This window comes from Denticeps clupeoides, chromosome 7 (assembly GCF_900700375.1).
Source record: "Denticeps clupeoides chromosome 7, fDenClu1.1, whole genome shotgun sequence".
Classification (NCBI taxonomy): Eukaryota; Metazoa; Chordata; class Actinopteri; order Clupeiformes; family Denticipitidae; genus Denticeps; species Denticeps clupeoides.
In genome coordinates this window covers 20,082,372-20,102,103 of record NC_041713.1, presented here as the reverse complement: position 1 = coordinate 20,102,103, position 19,732 = coordinate 20,082,372, and the positions used below count along the sequence as shown (strand labels likewise).

The window sequence follows — 19,732 nt, the reverse complement described above, 5'->3', positions numbered from 1 at the left end:
GGGGTCACGAAACAAAAGGTACGATAAGGTTTATTTACAAAATGGAAATGTATTTAAATTAAATAATAAATCACATAATTGCTGCCCTATAAATATACTGTAATTCTCTGCAATTTCCCCAGCAATCGAATACATAAGAGGTGGCTAAGGATGTACCCCGTTTTACCTTGTGGATTTAGAGGCAAATATTAGTGAATAATTGTATTGTTAAGATGCTTATTGGATCTGTTGGTTGTGGTTGTAATTGTTTAAAGGTTCTTCTATTTGATCTGGTGTGAAATGCAGTGTAGGTATGGGTAAAATAAACATTCAAAAACTCAAATGTGTGGGGTAAAATTTTTTATTAAATTTACAGATCAATGTTAAGTTCTTAAATAACTCACAGGAGGCATGACAGGAGGAATGGTTCATGAGCTGGTGCTGCTGCTGGATCTGCTGGACCTGCTGGTGCTGCTGCTGGCATTGCTGTCACCAGACTCCAGCCCCTCTTCTTCCAACTCCACCATCTCTCCCATCCCCTCCACAGCCTCGATGTCATCCATGATTTCCAGACTCTCGCAGATAAGGACAATCTGCCGTTTCACTCGCTCCATGGTGTTCTGCAGCCGCCTCATTTTCCTCTTCAGAGTGGCTACCACAGCACGCCGTTGCTCCCGTTTGGCCTCCTCCTCCTGCCGGAGTTGCTGGTAGCAGCTGTGCTGAGCCTGGGTCCGAGGGGAGAGTAGGGTGCCGCAGCCCATGTGGCAGGGCTGTTGCCGATACTCACACTGCAGGCTGTGTGCTTCCATGTCGCGCCGAAGAAGCTGGGCACCACAGCCAGGGTGTTGGCAGTCCAGCAGCTCAAAAGGGCAGGACATGCCATGGCTGTACTTCTCTGAGAGGGGAAAGGTGGCTCGGCAGCCACGGATTTCGTTCCTGCACTGGGAGAAAGGAGGAGGGCCATCAGGAAATAGATCAGTACATCTAGAAACAAACAAGTGATGGGCTGCTTGATGCTGCTTGATTGATGCTGGGTCAGCTATTTTAGATTCCACAATATTGTTAAACTAAACTTATGCCAACCCTGACAAGCTTAACTTATATGACAACATTTCTTCCTCCAAGTTAGTGCTGCCTCCATTTGGTACATGAGGTGTTGGAACACAGAAGCATCACACACAACACGTGACGTGAAGCGGCGGGCCCGGCGTAGAAAAATGTTTCTCACTGGAACCAATGTACCTCATGTTGTAAATTCATGTGTCAATCAGATTTCAATGGCTTTCCCATAACTGTATATGTTTATTTCCTATTCCACAACATTTCAATGCATGGAAAATTCAAATTCCATGACTTTTCCATGTTTTTAATGACCATAGGAACCCTGAAATGGGCCAATTTGGATGAAACTGCTTTTGCTTTATACCAAAAGAGTACTTACTTTTATCTTCATACGGCCGATTGACTTGCTCATCTTAAATATGACAAATATTAAGTTCTGGTTGACAGGTTTTCGACAACAAGGACAGGACTCCTGTCTGCAGGAACAACAAATAATTAATCTCTGTGAGGTCTCAGTTTGAGCAAAATTTACTGTTTGAATTAGCCCTCTTAAAACAAAAGTGTCTGTGTCTGCAGTCTTTATTTTCATTGTCACTTCTCAATGAACAGCGAAATTGAAGGGGCAGTCGGCACAGACTTATAAATAAAGAGTTAAACAACAAAACAAATAGACTTATTGCTATCCAGTACCTATTCAGCCACTGTAAGATGCATTTCTTACAGAAGATATGGTGGCACGGAGCACGAACAGGGCATCTGAATACCCCATGGCATATGGTGCAAATGAGATCTGGATTAGGAGTGTCAACAAAAGATTCCACATCATAACCTCCAGTGGGCAAACAGGGATCTGATTCAGCCTACATAAAAGAGGACAAAAAATTAAAACCAAACCACAGAGTGATGAACTCTGCACACGAGTCAACAGTGATCCCAGGACGGGAAATTCGGTTCATTTCAGGGAACCGGCTCAGGTGGCACAGCTCTTTTCTTTCGGCTCCCGAACGGCTCTTAATTTATCATCATCTGTAGCCTCGTATTTTAGCCTTCCTGGCAAATGTGAATGCTTGAATACACAAGAGCCGACTCTCTGAAAAGAGCCGTGCCGCATGACCGGAAATTCGACTCTTTTCTTTCGGCTCCCGAACGGCTCTTAATTTATCATCATGTTGAGCCTCATATCTTAACATTACTTGGCAAATATGAATACTTGAATACACAAGCCCTGAAACTCTGGAAAGAGTGAGCCGGCTCTCTGAAAAGAGCCGAACTTCACATCATTATGGTGCAGCACACCACACCGGACTTATTCTGGAACAGACCACGTGACCAGACAGGCCCCATTTTTTAAATGCGTTTAAGTTTCTGAATGACATCACGCATGTCCCGTCTCTCCGTGAATTGTTTGGAATTTTACAATTCACGTTCTTTTATTTAATAGCAAAATAGTATTTTTTCGACACAGCATCGTATACGTCGTCACACTTCAATAAGCCACAGTTTAATTATAAAAGAGGATTTTTTTGGAGAACTTACCATTTCTTTCAGGTTTATCGTAGGTTCGTGGGAGGCTCGTCCTCACAGGCGCAGCCGGTTAAAACATTGTGAGAGAAGTGGACATGGGCACAAAACGCCCCTCCGAATAATAACAGCAGCCTGAAACAATAACGCCATGAGTGGACGTGATTTTTCTAGCGCCAGACCTTTCAGCTAAACAGACTGCTTTATGTTCTAGCGCCGATCAGGCTAGAATTCAAATTCAGCGCTTTGCATCATTCACTTAACAACTCGAGGTGATTGTAATTAGCCCCGCCCCCTCTCCGCGCTCGACGATGACGTACAACGCATGCGACGGCTTACTGGCGCACGTGAAAGCGTGTCGGCTGCACATGACGGATCCCCGCGTTAAATGAAGCTTCGGTCCCGTTCCGGGGTGTAAATAATCCGCGTCCTGGGCAGACTGGTTTGGGAAACACGGGGCGGGCATCATGTCGACCAGCACACTTCAGTTTAAAACCAAGTAAGTCACGTTTTGCACCCCGATCCACCCGAAGCAACGTGCTAATTCTCCCTCCTCCCGACGCAGTGTGATGTCTAACCACCTTCGTCTTATGTGCGCAGCTATGCTATCTCGAGTAAAATCGAGCCGTTCTACAAAGGCGGAAAAGTTCAGGTGGGTGAGCGGGTGATGGTGTTGTGCTGCTGCTCGAACCTGAGCTCCGGCTGACTGAACTAACGGTTCCCTGTTTAACGCAGATCAGCGGAGACGAAAAGTACATCTTCTGCACATGCGGGGCTCGGCTGAACGTTTTGGAGATCAGCACAGGAAAAGTCCTCCACAGCATCGAGCAGGTGAGCGAGGAGCTCTTACTGCATTAAGGGATGTCCGCTGCATGAAGGGTTGTGCTCATGACCATCTCCCTTCTTCAGGATGATCAGGAGGACGTGACTTCTTTTGCACTCAGCCCTGATGATGAGGTAGGAATAGGTCCCACATACCAGAGTGTGTGTCGATGTGTCTTCCGCCGGGAACTGGTGTGGAGTTGATTGGTGCGATGTGCGACAACAGGTTCTGGTGACCGCGAGCCGTACGCTGTTGCTGAAGCAGTGGGCTTGGAGGCAAGGTCAGCTCATTCGGTCCTGGAGGGCAATCCACACAGTCCCTGTTGCAAGCATGACCTTTGACCCCACCTCCACACTCTTAGCCACAGGTATGAGTGTCCAGGCCTTGTATTTGCAACATATCTGTTGTAGTTATTTTGGGTCTATTATTGTTGACCGGTGTCTGCCTGTGTGTTTTAGGAGGCTGTGATGGCACTATAAAAATGTGGGATGTTCTAAAGCAGTATTGCACGCACAACCTGAAGGGCTCATCTGGCGTAGTGCAGTAAGTTTTCTGCAGAGGGGCTGGATGAGGAATATATGTGTCTTACGGTCCTTATAGCCAGTTTGGTGATTGTATGTGCTCGGTTGTGAGGTTGATGGCTGTGCATGTGTTACCTTTCAGCCTGGTGGAATTCCACCCTGAAATCAGCCTCCTGCAACTCTTCTCCTCCTCCTCTGACTGTAAGATTCGGGCGTGGGACCTGAGATCCAGCAGTTGTCTTTATGTGCTGGTGTGTCATTACAGCATCGTTACATCTCTAGCCTTCTCCCCTGATGGCAGCTTAATGGTCAGGTAGGACGCATCATGCAGTGTGTAGCTCCAATAACACGCCTGCTGCTCCCCTCTTCAAATCCATCTTACTACCTGAGCAAGAGTCTTAACCCGCAGCGTTTCCAGGGTGACTGTCCTCGTAACTCATTTCTCTCTGGATAAGGGCATCTGCTAAATTCCGTACAATGTAAATGAGCGTCTTCACTTGTATCATTCCATTTAATTACAATTACTCTTATTATTCTTAAAATAATGGTTATATGTGAATCACAAGTTCCCGCCTCGGCCTGTCAGTAACACTGTTGACAGATGAAGGTGTTTGTGTGTCATCACATCTGTCATCATTCACAGCCTTTTATTTTAGTGTAATATTATTTTTATTTTTATCATTTAACGTGCTACAATCTTTTTTTTTTTTTGGTACCTGCTTAAAAAAGCAACAACCAATATCTCAGTATATAATGAATATTAAATATCATTTAACAGCACGCAGTTCTAATAATAAAAGATGCATGTTCAGCCTGTCCAGACAGTGAGTACGTGCTTGTGTACACCTGTGTGAGTTTCGTGATCTACCAAATGACAACACAAATATTCAGCAATGTCAACTATTAAATGAGTGAGATGTAAGCACTGGTGAGGTTTTAAATTATTACAATTAATTGGTTTATTACATTAAACCGATCAGACCCAAATCTGTTTCATTATGCTACTTTATCATGAATAGCTTATTTTCAAGGGAGGTTTAAATCGGTATTTTTGCATAGATTCAGAAACAACGGTCACTCCACTTTATTGGGAAAGTTTTGACTGTAACACCAGTGACTACTCGCATTGTCCTTTTAGCTACAAACTGAAATGCAGATATGTCAACAAGCGGTTTGTTCTGGTTATGTTATTGAAGTGTGTGTGTGTGTGTGTGACAGCTCTGGCCGAGACCGTATCTGCACTGTGTGGGATTTGGGGAAGAGAGCTGTGAGGAGGACTATACCAGTATATGAGGTGAGACCAATAGACAGATCCCACTATTGCCAGACTTTACTGATTCTGGCCTGCAGTTCTGACTTGTGTGTGTGATGTTTTAGGCTGTAGAAGGTGTGGTTTTGCTCCCTGAAGGGGAAGACTACTCTCAGATTGGAGTGAAGAACAGCGGTCTACACTTCGTAACAGCTGGCAGTAAAGGTGCGTGTAGTCGGCAGGAATATTGCTGAATCTGCTGCTCCACTTAAACTCCAAGTCGTCCAAGTGGTTTTGCACCTTTTTTAAAGGATTAAAGTGGACCCAAAACAAACACGTCATCCAGTATCTTTCTGGTATGGTGTTCTATAGGACGTCCAGAGGTGGACAGCAGCTAAGGGAAATGTATTCTCCCAAAGCAGCTAATTTTAGACTATTAAACAGCTGATTTTTAGACTATTTAAAATTTTATTATAATGAAATGGGCAGTCCAAGTGCAACTATGCCACATGTTAACCAGATCATGGTTAGCGGGTAAACATGGCACTTACCAACACACTTACCTGACATTCCATATTCATTTTCTGAATTTATTAAAACAGTTCCTATTATTGTAATTCTGACTTGAATTGATAGTTACATTGATGGCTACATTCTTGGTAACAAAATCAAATGCCTTGTTTCCTATAGACAAGACATGCCATCGAGATTCATGAGATGTTTATTGTTAATACAACAATATACACAGTGCATTGAAATAGCCACAAAGCTTAATTACACTAAATATAAACGGAGGGCCATAAGACACTTCAAAGCGGCTGTGCCTTGTACATCGGGGTATGCAGATTATTGTTACAGAAAGTTAGATTCAGGACATTTCAAACAACACAAAGCAAGTGTCATATGTTCGAAATGAATCGTTTGAAATCAAAGATTGTAAAAAGTATGGTGTTGTACGAGAAGGAGGATTGCCGGTCTCTCTCACATCCTCGCTGTGTCTGGTGAGTGAACAGTTCGTGCATACATGTCACATTGACTGATTGCCAGAGGCCTGCCTGTCATCCGTTGCTTCTTCCCTTTCGTTCTCCACCTGCACCTTCTCAGGGGTGTTGAGAGTGTGGGAGGCCAGCTCAGGTCGCTGTGTGTTTACCCAGCCTCGGACTGCTCCAGCGCCTGCTTCGAGTGCGGGGTCTGAGGCAGAAGACGAAGAGGCGAGCCCACAGATGCTCACCCACTGCCTGCCCCTGGCAGCTTCTGCACGCCTGGCTACAGTCTCTGCAGAGCACAACATAGTCATATACCAGTTGCCTGCAGTCAGGGTTCTTCAGCAGGTGTGTATCTGGTTGTTGCTACTAGGGGTGTAATGGTACTCAGTAAAGTCTAGATCCGTTCAGTTTGCCCTTTAGAGTCCAATACGCCCTTGTGGCACCCAATTAAATGTCCAAAATAGTCCAGAAATGTCCAGTGATTGGACATTAACTTGAGGGGAGGCCTTTCGCCCAATGGTGCTTAGTTTAACAGTGGCCTAGTGTATAGCGCGTTAAGCTGTAAGTGCCAATCGGCAAGTCCTCCCTGTGAGATAATGTCCAATCACTGTTGTGCCTCCAGCCCACTCACACCCTCTCTGGAGCTGAGCTGGAAGATGTGAAAAAAGAAAGAAAATTGGCATGTTGAGCTCATGCACTATTGGAGGAGCTGAGTGACAAGATTGGTGTGGTAATTGTTGGGACAATGCCACAGTTTACCTGTTTAAATTGTATTTCCTGTTTGAGACAATAGACTCTGAAAGTCCTTACTGAGAACCTTAGGACGTCAACACATGGCAGCTGGTCACTTATCCCTGTGACTGTAAATGTAATAAGGTTTAATGACATTTCCTGTAAAAAGAGTGTAGTGCATTGTTCTGTGTTTATTTGGAATTTAGAAATGATCTAGTCAACTTGGCACCATTACAAAAGAGATCAGATAAAATTATTAATATATTTTTGAATATTGGTACAAATTCCCCAAATATTATTATGTGATACATCTCTATGCAGTGTACAGTATAAGCTGTCTGTTTTACTTATTTAAATGGTTTTATTTAAATGTTCTTATTGACACATATTGATTCATTGGACTGCCTGAAAAAAAATGATCTTCATGATTTTACTCGCCAACATTTTATGTGGCAGTTTGTGGGATACAGTGACGAGGTCCTGGACATTAAGTTCCTTGGGAAGAATGACAGCCACATTGTGGTGGCGACCAACAGCTCCCATCTGAAAGTGTACGAGCTGTCCTCCAACAGCTGTCAGATCCTGTACGGCCACACAGGTCAGTGTTCATCTCTGTCCCCTGAGCTGGCTGACCAAGAGAAAGGACTGTATGATCACTGGCTCATGATTACCAATGTCACATGATTACCAAAGGATTGCTGGTTAAATATGAAATAGTATTTTTTTTGGTCTCCAGACACTGTTTTGTCACTGGATGTGTTCAGGAAAGGCTCCATGTTTGCCAGTTGTGGAAAGGTGAGATGCCTGCAGATCAAATGTGTTTAATCAGGATACGTGAGAAACATGCACGGGTTCATACAACATTTGTCATGTGTACTGCAGGACAGGACGTTGCGTGTCTGGAGGTTGGATGAAGACACCGCGGAGGTGCACTGTGTTGCACAGGGAAGCGGCCACTCAGACGCAGTTGGCACTGTCGCCTGCTCCAGGTAACTTGCAGGACATGAAGGATCTGCTACAGGCTGCGTGATTTCAGATACCACAGTATACCTGCATGGTCCAGTAGTCCATAACTCGACAGGTGGTGTCAGGGGGACCTTCTCAGTATTCAACTTTCATAATGTTATGGCTGATTGGTGTCCCTGTAAGAAACACTGAGTCATGTTGTGGTGTTTTTCACTGCTGTGCAGGTTGAAGAAGAGCTTCTTGGTATCCGGCAGTCAGGACCAGACCATAAAGCTGTGGGACCTGCCACACCCTCTCCCACTTTGTGACACAGAACCTTCACGCATGACTGCTAGGGCCACTGAGAAAGGCCATGAAAAGGTTAGTCACCCAGCCTAAGTTGCACTGGTTTGAGTTGAGTTTGTGGACGATGCTGAAAGCGTGAAAGGCTGCATATGAATGTTGCTTTTATTGTTCAAACTCATAAGTTTGTTTTTAATTAGAAAAAGCATTGTTTCATTCAGACATATTCCTGAATTACAGTGAACCTGGGCTTAAACGAGTCCTCTTTATCACTCCTGGTCTGGTCGCTATTAATGCCAGTGAGGACAGAGAGGATGCAAGATGTGCTTTATAAATTGTATCATGATCTTTCATAACATTTTAGTCAACACACTATTCCACATTCCATGAAATATGGAAACATGGAATATTAGGTTATCCAACAGCTCTGAAAAAAAATGTCTACCCTCTGTTTTGTTGCCATAGGATGTGAACAGTCTGACTGTCTCCCCCAACGACAAGCTGCTGGCGTCTGGCTCTCAGGACCGGACTGCCAGGCTGTGGTCTCTGCCTGACCTGTCTCTGCTAGCTGTCTTTCGAGGTCACCGGCGGGGAGTCTGGAGTGTCCAGTTCTCCCCAGCAGACCAGGTTCTTGCCACATCATCAGCTGACGGCACAGTGAAGATTTGGGGTTTACATGACTTCAGCTGCCTTAAGGTAATAGAATTCAACTTTTTTATTTATGTATTTAAAGCAGCTAAAATTAGTGTTGAACACGTCACCAATTGTGACTGGTTTTTCGGAATTGGTAATATCCTGTATTTCTCAATTGGTATGTTCAATGCTATGGATTTATTTATTTATTTTGTACCCTTCTTGGCTGACTAAACAAAAAGATCTCTTGCTGTGTAAATGTCATGAAAACCGTACTAGGATGGCTGAACTTTTTTGGAGTATTTATGGCAGGTGTGAACCCAAGATTGAAATTTGCTTCAACAAAATATTAGTTTAAGGCTGTGCATACTTTTGGATTTTCTTTTTGGTTTTCAATTGGACTGTGCTGGATGTAAGTCTCAACCTGCAACATTTATTATTAGACTTTTTATTTGAGAACAAAAGTAGAAATATGTAGAGATCTAAGGAAGAAATAGAATATTTTGTATTAATAATGATTCTTTCAAGAATCTTTAATCTCATTCTGTAGCTGATCATAGTATGAGCACCTTACAACTTGCACAGGAAGCAATTTCGCTTCCATGGAGACCACAAATTCTTCAGCATCACATAATCCATCAGGCAGTGCCTTATGTTTATCTTTTGTGTCGCATGCATTTTCAGAGAAAATCCAATAGGTGGTACTAGAGAGCAACTGGTGAAATATTGTGAGAAATTGTCAGATATGACAACACTGAGCTAATACTGGGCTGAAATCTGTCATTCCAACAAATGGAATTACATATAATCATGATAAGCATTAACACCTTTTAATGCTGGAAGTAATTAAACACTCAGTGTAACCAAGGTTATCTGTTCTATTTTTTTTTTCAAATAAACAGACATTTGAAGGACATGATGCCTCAGTGTTGAAGGTCGTGTTTGTCAGTCGTGGAACGCAGATCCTTACTGGGTAGGTGTCCTTCTGTCCTATTATTTCACTGACAAAAAAATTATATTTTACTCTGAAATTTAATAAATTTAATTATTGTTTTTTTTTGCAGAGGTTCTGATGGGCTTGTGAAGTTGTGGACCATTAAGACGAATGAGTGTGTGCAGACACTGGATGCCCACCAGGACAAAGTTTGGGGTCTCCACAACAGCCTGAAGGACAGTCTGATGGTGACTGGCTCAGCAGACTCCAACATCTTAATCTGGAAGGTCAGTAGGAGGCCCAGAGTGCACCACTGTACTGTCTTTGTTATTTTTATTATTTTATTTTCCATGAAAGATCGTTTTGCATATATAGCAGATGTCTTGATAGTTCACATCAGAGTAGTTTTGATTATATTTCCTCCCACATTCTTCCCACAGTGACTGGTTGTTGCATGATTTCCAACTCCCAGATTGTTATCAGGAAGACACAAAACTATTACTAGGCCTACAGAGTAACTTCTTTGTTTCTCTGATTAATGAGTAAATGCAGCTATTCAATAGTATTATTTTTTTACCCCAGGGGAATGTAAGCAACTATAAAGCACTGCCGGAATCATATAGAATGTATTCAAATGTAGACATTTGTTTTATAAGATGTTTGTCATAATTGTGGGTGAGGTGATTGTGCACTGGACCACAGTGTCATGCTTTCATCCTCTTTATTTAGGATGTGACTGAAGAAGAGCTTGAAGTGGAACAGGCCAAAGAGGAAGAGCAGATATTAAAGTAAGCCTTCAACTAGACATGACCCCAGAGTTCTTCCTGGAGCACATTTTACTGGAGCCATTCTTTTAAACCAAATATTGTTTTCCTCATTCCAGCCAGGTTCTCTACTGATTGTAATGTGTGCTAGATCTGTGTTTGTTCTAACAGACCTTGACTTTGTTTGGACAGGCAACAGGAATTGTCCAACCTGCTGCATGAGAAGAATTTTCTGAAGGCCCTGGGTCTGGCCATTTCTCTGGACCAGCCACACACAGTCCTCAGAGTCATTAAAGGTAAAAAGCCGCCATGCCACTTGGGTTCTTCCATCACAGCGCACTGGGATTGTAGTACAGAAACTGTTCTAGAAAGGAAGGATTCGGCTTTTTCAAATGTCATTTTGTCTTATTTCAGAAATCCAACAAAGTGAGAATGGGGCAGTGCAGCTAGAGAAGACCATTCTGAAACTGAGACAGGACCAGAAAGGTGAGCATTCAAAAACAGGTGCCGTGTCTGTACAGTTCCAACGTTCCTGGAATGTTGTTGGAGGATGTACTGAATGCTGATCCTTTTGTTCAGATGGCTGTCTCTGTTAACGTTGTTGCCTCCATTTGAGGTATCTGCAGGATCTGCTGAAGCTTGTCTAGAATGAGTTGAAATAAAAAACTTTATAGCATGGTAGAAGTGTGTATTGATTTCCCACTTGCATTGCCTTGTTTTGGGATGTTTGGATGTATAATCGTTATTTAAAAATATGCACAATAGTGATTAAAATGTAATAATATGCATTTTGTGTCTCTCTGTTCAGAGGCTCTTCTGCGCTACTCTGTGGTGTGGAACACAAATGCACGAAGCTGCCTAAATGCCCAAGTTCTGCTCAAGGTGTTGCTGACACACCTTCCCCCTGAGGAACTGCTGCAGTACCAAGGAGCCCGTGGGAACCTTGAGGCCCTCATCCCATACACCGGTGAGGGAGAGAGAACCCCACTTCCTGTTTCGTTTCGTGTGCATGTGCATCCATTATCTAATGTGAAGTCTCCAAATTAGGAAATGCTGTAGTTTTTCTAGAATGATTTGGAGTAAAATGTCATGGTGTCATCTGTCTGCTGGCAGCAAGTTGAAGGACTGGATGAACCTGGACCTTTAGCTACAGCAGTGGTGTCCGAGAGAGGCTGGTATTTTACAGGGTAATATTGTCAGAAATGGTGGCAGATACTCCATGAAATGTTTTTAGTATTAGTATTGTACACTAACGTACACTATTTTCCCAGTCATAATGTAGGTACTGTAGCATCAGGCCACAGGGACCCAGACAGTCACTGAACATTGCTTCAAAATTTCATTTTGTGAGATTATTAATATTAGTACGAGTTCCCCCAGCCTGTCTATGGTCCTAGAAATGGCGATATGTATAAAGAGTGCTTTGGCCGTTCAAAGAGTGGTAGCTAAGGCGGTCTGATCTGGAGTTTTCTCATCTAATTAAAAAAATGGTTGATTACGTAATTTCCCTGAATGCCCATTCACTTCTAAAGGCTACTCTCCACCTCATTAGCATTTAAAGCTACAGACACCGAAACGTCCTGGGAAATCTCATTGTGGGACTGAATCAAAGTGGCTGTAATTCTGCAGTGCTGCTGAATTTCGGAAAGAGATTTCAGATACAGTATTAGGGGACCAACAAAGCAAAAAAGTTTTCATGTCAGGGGACCTTTAAAGCTTGAGTGGATACTGTGGGAGGTTAAATGACTGTGTCGAGATCCCATAGCCTTCATGATCTATGTCGTGAGTCAATTTAAATGCAGTGATTTTATTTTTGTGTGAGCGTGAGTGAACATTTACGGGAACGGCGGCGGCCATGCGTATGCGCGATTCATTTGCAGCCTTGACGCGGAGGGGGCGTGTCTCCTCTCTGCTCTGACTGACCGCCTGTGAGTGCTTTTGGACGGCAGAGGGGCTCACGGCAGCACCCGCTGCTCGTTGAAAATGTGACGGTGGTTTCATATGACAGCTCAACAAACAAGTTAATAATATTAAGTCACTTACATTTTTGATGAAATAATGACTTTTGGTCTATTTTAGTAGCGAAAGTAGATCTGATGAATCCAAACAACAGTTTTGGTTTTTTTTTTTTTTTCTCCAATCCTGTAGCCTACTCGCACCACTCTGCGAGAATGTCCGCGCCCCCCTGGTTGAGAACCACTGCTCTAGTATATTCCTGTGTTTCCCTTGGCAGAGAGGCACTTGAAGCGCATCGGACATCTCCTGCAGTCGGCCATGTTCCTAGACTACATGTGGCAGCAGATGAGGCTCACTGGGGGAAAACCGAGGTGAGTGCAGAAAGAAAAAGTGTGCGCGTTCCTCGGAACCCAAAGTATTTTCTCAACTCTGCTTCTTGGGAACCCACTACTACCTGTGTATTTAAAACGGATTTTGGTACATTGCTGACATATCTGTACTACTGTAGCTTGTAAAGCCAGCATTTAATTCATGTTTCCAAAGACTGTAGGGTTTAATGGATGCTTTTACACTGAACACGTTTTTATATGTATATGATGATGTATAAGACGTGTATATGATTGTGGATACAGGTCTTAGAAATTCTGCTATCAAAGTTAAAGTTCACTTAGGTTTCTGTTTCTGTAATGGCGTTAAACAGTCTAATTTATTTCCCCCTTTTTAGTGACATTCAGGACATGGACTCAGCACCGGTATCAGATTCCAACCCCTTTTTCATCGATAAACACCCTGTTCGGGGCCAGAATCAAAACTCTTCAAATAACCATGATGATGATGATGATGATGATGATGATGAGGAGGAGGAGGAGGAGGAAGACCAGCACATTCCAGACGATCTTGAGGAGATGGAGGACTCAGACACCACCACTGTGAATAAAGCCAGGGCTAATGGCAGAGCAACCTGTTTTCAGAATGGAACGAGCAGAGCAGAGAGGACAGAACTGTCCAGCAGTGAGGAGAGTGAGGAAGAGGAAGGTACTGAGGTCACGGCTTTACAGACCCAGCTGGGCGCCGTCCAGCATCCCACCCTGTATTCAAAACCAGGCCTGGTGATGACTGGGGACTGTGAAGGCATCTCATCTGTCATCTGAGGCTCTTTTCAAGCAAGCCACCCTGCCATCATAAATACTATTTAATGATAAGGAAATGGCTATTTTAGACAAATGACCGCTTTCATTGTTTTTCTACATTAGGTGCAACAGGTTATTTTTGAATGTTAAAAACATTGTTTTAAATAAAAATATATAACTATGCGCCTTCTGTGAGTGTGTGTGTCCCTTACTTTGGGGATGCACTGACCGTCAGCACAGTAAACACACCAGTAATGTGACATTCCACAGTCTAATGTATGGATAGTGTTCGCTTTTGTTCAGAGCAATCCACAAAAATGAAGAATGTTTTTACTGAAGCGCCGACCACTTAATTGCTCTAATAATGTAATATGATGTTATACGTGTTATTGGTTATTTAGTACAGAAAACAGTAAAATATATTCTTATCTATGAAATATGTTCTTGTTTATTATGCAAGTGAAGGGCCATATTCAAGATGATTATTATCGGTACATCGTGCGGTCAGACAGGAACTGTCTCAGTACTCAAGATATGAAGAACAATGTTGCACCCCGTCACAGAGACATGACTGCAGCCAGCTTAAGACCAATCAGATTTGATCACGCTCAACCCTGGTGTAACGCCAGTTTGGTTTTGGGTTTGTCTGGTGTTACTAAGTTCCTGACTGTTAGGTTCTTTCATTCATGGACTTTTACATTTATCAGACGCTCCTTATCCAGAGCGACTTGCACTCAGTAGTTACGGGGACAGTCCCCTTCCCCTGGAGCAACTCAGGGACATATGCACCACCCTATTGCATGTACAATACGATAATACAGAGCTATGAACTCAGAAATCTTCAAATCACAAAAGGAGCCAGATTTTATGTGAAACCCTTTTTCAGTCACGGCATGGGGACATGTCCTCACTTCGCCACTGCTGATAGGACGGCGTGGCGCTCCCCGCTGCAGCGGTCAGGTGGTTCTTTACGGTGATGGTGCTACACCGTTTCAAGATTTCCTGTGGCTCGGGCCGTGGTGGCACCCTGGGGCTGGCTCGGCTTTTGGAGAGGTTGGGATCTGAGATGCTGAGAGTCCGCTGAAGACAAGGAGCAAGTCGGGTGGAGTCGGGTGGTGGAGGAGAGTAGCCGGGACGTGTAAAGTTGTCCACGCTGGAAATGCTCAGGTTGCTAAGTGACCTATTGGAGGAAAAGCTTAGAGTTTCATCGTCGTCACTGCTGCTGTCGTCATGGCAATTAGTCAGGTCCCGATCCCAGGCCTCCACCCTGATACTTGGAGGTCCTTCCTCAGTTCCTTTATGGACACCAGAACCTGGATGGAGGACCTCCAGTGATCGGCACATCCTGTCCTGGGCGGCGTCTCTGGGCTTCAGGAAGCCCGTGTCGGAGGACAGATGGCTGCTGCTATGGGAACGACCGAGCAGGCCGGCGGAGGGGGTCTGCAGCTGGTTTGAACTGTGGCTGGAGGTGCTGCTGAACTGAATTCGTGGGTGAATGTAGGGCTGCAAGAACATGGAGGGCACGTATCCTTCCGTCCCTCTATACCTGTACGCAAATTTAACACCATGAGGCTTTTAGTGAAGTTCACTGATCAGTGTTATCACACACGAAGGAGAGAAAAACGAGAAACGGAGAACAGTTGCGGAAACCTGATCAGCCACCAGCCGTCATCAGGCTTTCGCAGGACCTCCACAACCTGGCCAATGCTGAGGGACAGCTCGTCCTCACTCTTGGCATTATAACCCTTGGTAGCACAGTAGGACTCGGCTATAACAGGAAATATACATTAAATGTCCATTATCCTCTCATAAATATTAACACGCCATAGAGACAAGAGTGTGTTCCTCAGGCTTACCTTCTTTCAGAGGTTCAGGTTCCTCCTCCTCACCAACATCACACCTCTCCAGGTACGGCGCCGGGAACCAGGCCAGACATTTAGCCTCGTTCTCCACCAGCCACCAGCCTGTACAGACACAGACACATTCTCGTGTCTTAAACTCGCTGCAGGATGCTCCTAATTCACTCGTTTCATTTATTGGTGTTTTTTTTTTTTTTTTTATATATATATATATGATGTCCCGTATTTGTGGCTAAATTGGTTTGTTGCTCACGGTACTTTCATTTGTCGCATATTTAGATAGTGTCTACTGTCACACATTCAATAAATCCCATGTGTTCTGCTTCACATTCACGATAATATTCATGTTGACCATCATCCAATATTATGAAGAAAAATGAAGCCGTTTTAAACACGCATTCATATTCTGACAGCGTTCCGTATTACTGAATGCATTCAGAATCGAGCCATCACTGCATCACGCTCCTCCTCCCTGGTCCTTTATTAAGCCCGAGGCCAAACCCAGTGGGGACTCGGCATAAAACAGCTGAAAGAGTCGGTCAAGTCTCAGGCTGACCTGCTTTGTCCTTGATGAGGACGTCCACCGTCTCATCCATGGCCACCCTGAACGCTTTGTTCTTCGTGTCCTTGGTTTCGTAGGGCGCCACGCACCGGTACGTCTCCGTCACGAAGGGCCGAGTGACGCCGGCACCTGCAGCTTCGCTGCCTGCAACGTCCTCAGCCGGCAGAATAACCACGCTGGCGGGAGACGTGATCATGAGATCACGATGTGCTGACACCCTCATTGATTTGGGTGGGGGGTTCAACCTCTAATCGGCAAGGAGGCCATTTAAATGCGCCCCTCGATTTTGCTACCAAAATGGTGATTCTCACATGATTAAAAGTGGGTTTCAGTGAACACCAATGCATCCACGTCACCACACATTCGTGAGGCCTACACAACCTGCTCCACTCAAAAAACGACACAACAACAACTCACTTTCTTGTGTGTGTGTGTGAAAAGCGGACCTGTTCTTTGCGAAGTCCGCCTGAAGGTCCTGCTCCTGGGGTTGGCAGAAGAGCAGGAACTCCTGGCTGTGGGTGACTGCCGGGCCGCAGCTCACCAGCTCTCGGCCGTATTCCTCCAGCGCCCGGAGGCGCAGCACCGACCGTGCGGGCTCGCCGCTCCTCGGCCTCCCGCGGACCTTGCGCCCTGTTTCGGGCGTAGGGGGTCACAGCAGGCTCCTCGGGCCCCGACACCGGCCACCGTCGGCCCGTCTCTACTCACCTCGGAACTTCGGCAGCGCTCCTCTCCGGTCGCGGCGGCAGCTCCTCTTCAGGCGTTTCTGCGGGTCAGAGGTCACCGTCGTGAACTCGCTCGTTCTCCCGCCCGCTTTGCTCGGACGTTCAACTCACGTGCAGCTGTTCGAAGTCGCGGGCGGACCTGTAGACCATCATCTCGGCCCCGTCCGACCAGAGTACAGAGGTCATGAACATCTGGAACGGGGTCAGGGGTCAGTGCGCGCGCCCCCCGGGTCCTGTGACCCCCCCCCGCTGTTTGAACCCTTACCTGTCCGGACTGCGCGTAGGTGACGCCGACGAGCCTGATGCTCACGGGGACGCGGCGGCGCGCCTCCTGCATGGCGCGCGAGTTTCGTCTGAGGGGGAGCGCGCGGGCGCGCGCACGTTTATATCGGTCTGTGGGAGGCGCGTTCACGCTGCGCTCCTCCAAACAGGAAAAGCGGGTTAGCAGTAAAATATGACAGAGCTTAGGGAATGCACAGCTCAAAAATAGATCTGAAATAAATATTCGTATTAAACAGTTTGTTCTTTACATAGATTGTTCTTTACAACGTGCTGACAACAAATTTATCAATCCATGGAGGTCTGGATTTTTGGTCACACTCAAAATTAAAGTGAAAAAAAAAACCAAAACACACACTACAGGCTGATCCAACTTTGATGTAATGCCCTTAAAACAAGTCAAAATGTGTGTGTGCCCTCCACGTGCCTGTATGACCTTCTTACAATGCCTTGGTTTGGCCAGCCTCGGATGGTCTCCTGAGGGATCTCCTCCCAGACCTGAAGTAAATAATCCGCGAACTCCTGGACAGTCTGTGCTGCAATGTGGTGGATGGAGCGAGACATGATGTCCTAGATGTGCTTGACTGGATTCAGGTCTGGGGAACGGGCGGGCCAGTCCATACCATCAACGCCTTCGTCTTGCAGGAACTGCTGACACTCCAGACACTTGATGTCCAGTGTGCTCAGTGTGAACCTGCTTCCATCTGCGAAGAGCACAGGGCGCCAGTGCTGAATTTGCCAATCTTGGGGTTCTATGGCAAATGCCAAACGTGCTGCACGATGTTGGGCTGTTAGCACAACCCCCACAAGTGGACGCCGGGCCCTCATACCACCGTCATGGAGTCGGTTTCTGACCGTTTGAGCAGACACATGCATATTTATTGCCTGCTGGAGGTCATTTTGCAGTGCTCCTCATGTTCCTCCTTTCACTGAGGTGGAGCTAGCGGTCCTGCTGCTGGGTTGTTTTCCCATTTCCAAACGAATGTATTCTTTTATGCATTATAATGTAATGATAATGAATATTCAGCATGTAACACTCACTGTTCATTAAAGGCAATATCATCACGTATCATCAAAACTGGTCATCTGGAATCATCTGGTACGCATGACACATGCTCACCTTAATGGTAAATGAAATTAATTATTACTATTACATTTTTTATTGAATGGTTTAATGAGTGTAAGGAAAATAGTATTTCGGTTGTACCTGATGATGATAGAACCTTTAGAAACTGAAGAAACTATTTTTTACCTACTCCAGCCGTCTCAAATGGAAACACAATTGATTTGCCACTTTTCAGATAACATTTCAGTAAAGGTCATAATTTTATATAATGTAACATCATTTTGGTCTCATTATCCTTCTCCCTCTTTCCCTGTCTGTATGAACAAGCCCTTAATAAATTGTGCTGAGTGGGATGCTATTGTTTCTTAACTTAGATCCACAGTTTCATTTTCAAGTTTCTGGTATCCTCAGATTTCCTCAGAGTCTGTAGCAAAGCCAAGGATATCATGCCAGCATAAAATGGGGTGATAACTGCGGAAATAAGTAAAACTAGCAGATTCCCAGGAGAAACGCTGAGAAACGTTGCTCTAAAGCATTTAAAGGGGCTTACTATGAATTCTGAATAATACTGAATCTGTACATGTTCACGTACTACTTTTGGTTATTATTATATCATTTGTCTATTTGATCAATTTGCATTGAAAGGTTCATGAGTTCAAGTAAAAAAACTGGTATCTGTATTGATGCATTTTGAGGAACACATTACTGATATTGTATTTATAAATGGCTTCTATAATATACAGAGATTTGTGTCAGTCTATGAATTCGACATTTGCGGGTAGAATCTTGCCTAATGGCACCAGACTGCATGGTCAGAGGCCGCTTTGATGTCACGCCCAAATGAGAACAGTAAGAACAGGGGAAACCAGTGAAATGGTCAAGCTTGGACACTTCCATGTGTGAGTATAAGGTAACGAGGTGGGTGACCATGCGGTGACTGGGAATATGCGGTGCTTCTCCATCAATAAACCTTGGATTATGACAGAAATGAATGCTGCACAGGAACTGTGGTTTAATACTGTTTGTAGTGTATTGCTGGCATCTTGTGGTCATGTTAAGTATTATCTCAAAAGAGGACATGACACAACACCAGTCAACTGCAGACGGGACGTTGACATTTGGAAGTATTTTCTTTCCATGTGTTCTGGGATGCTATCTCATAGCAATCTTTGCAATCCTTGTAACAAAGTCTGTTCGTCCGTAAGTTTCCTTTTATTTCAATGTATAGAAGCTAGTTTGTCACTATTTTTAATGTCTGAATAAGAAGTAGACACAAATAGCAAGATTGCTGTTCAGTGGTTGCATTTGTTATGGTTTAGTCATATTTGCAACAGCGAAATTCCTATTATATGAATGTTGACGTGCACATCCTGGCAAAGTCTGTTTAATTCAGGTATTTAAATGACACCTTTATGTATCATTGAGATTATTTTGTAATTGTCAGATACTTACCTGATTTGTATTTTGTATTCTTTTGTTTACAGTTTTACCACTTGGTTCCCATATTAAATCCTGCCATACACAATAATCAGCCTGTTTCATGAAGGACAAGATGTTTAACTGCCATAAATGTAAATTATGTCAATTTGTTTAATTTATTGTGTTTATTTATTTTCTTCGTTTTATCAACATTGTTTCCTTTATGGGTATGCCTCTAATGGTTCTAAAGCGTTTTCCATTCGCTCTAATGTATCCTCAGTTAAAAG

At 44.3% G+C, this 19,732-nt stretch overlaps 3 protein-coding genes across 4 annotated transcripts; 1 reads left to right on the top strand and 2 right to left on the bottom strand.

Moving 5' to 3' along the window:
* Positions 1 to 324: 324 nt before the first annotated feature.
* rnf151 (ring finger protein 151) lies at positions 325 to 2,832 on the bottom strand. Of its 2 annotated transcripts, XM_028987432.1 has the most exons (4): positions 2,578 to 2,832; positions 1,732 to 1,901; positions 1,421 to 1,517; positions 325 to 920 (listed from the first exon to the last, which is right to left on the bottom strand). In XM_028987432.1, the coding sequence occupies exons 1-4, from the start codon at positions 2,578 to 2,580 to the stop codon at positions 408 to 410; spliced, it is 783 nt and encodes a 260-aa protein (XP_028843265.1). In that variant the 5' UTR covers positions 2,581 to 2,832; the 3' UTR covers positions 325 to 407. The 2 variants fall into 2 exon arrangements, with proteins under 2 accessions (XP_028843265.1, XP_028843266.1); XM_028987433.1 differs by lacking the exon at positions 2,578 to 2,832 and having other exon boundaries at positions 1,763 to 1,874.
* A 67-nt stretch (positions 2,833 to 2,899) lies between these two features.
* On the top strand, positions 2,900 to 13,900 carry tbl3 (transducin beta like 3). Its single transcript, XM_028986397.1, has 23 exons — positions 2,900 to 3,061; positions 3,163 to 3,214; positions 3,298 to 3,393; positions 3,472 to 3,519; positions 3,611 to 3,752; positions 3,844 to 3,928; positions 4,049 to 4,219; positions 5,125 to 5,200; positions 5,284 to 5,380; positions 6,260 to 6,486; positions 7,330 to 7,471; positions 7,610 to 7,668; positions 7,756 to 7,862; positions 8,064 to 8,199; positions 8,587 to 8,817; positions 9,657 to 9,727; positions 9,819 to 9,975; positions 10,418 to 10,476; positions 10,645 to 10,748; positions 10,867 to 10,938; positions 11,261 to 11,419; positions 12,686 to 12,779; positions 13,133 to 13,900. Exons 1-23 carry the CDS (start codon positions 3,030 to 3,032, stop codon positions 13,557 to 13,559), a joined length of 2,844 nt encoding a protein of 947 aa, XP_028842230.1. The 5' UTR covers positions 2,900 to 3,029; the 3' UTR covers positions 13,560 to 13,900.
* Positions 13,901 to 13,956: 56 nt separating this feature from the next.
* On the bottom strand, positions 13,957 to 17,020 carry LOC114794504 (NADPH oxidase organizer 1-like). The gene is made up of 8 exons (XM_028987096.1): positions 16,947 to 17,020; positions 16,793 to 16,873; positions 16,665 to 16,722; positions 16,406 to 16,589; positions 15,954 to 16,135; positions 15,395 to 15,502; positions 15,189 to 15,306; positions 13,957 to 15,084 (listed from the first exon to the last, which is right to left on the bottom strand). Exons 1-8 carry the CDS (start codon positions 17,016 to 17,018, stop codon positions 14,421 to 14,423), a joined length of 1,467 nt encoding a protein of 488 aa, XP_028842929.1. The 5' UTR covers positions 17,019 to 17,020; the 3' UTR covers positions 13,957 to 14,420.
* Positions 17,021 to 19,732: the final 2,712 nt, after the last annotated feature.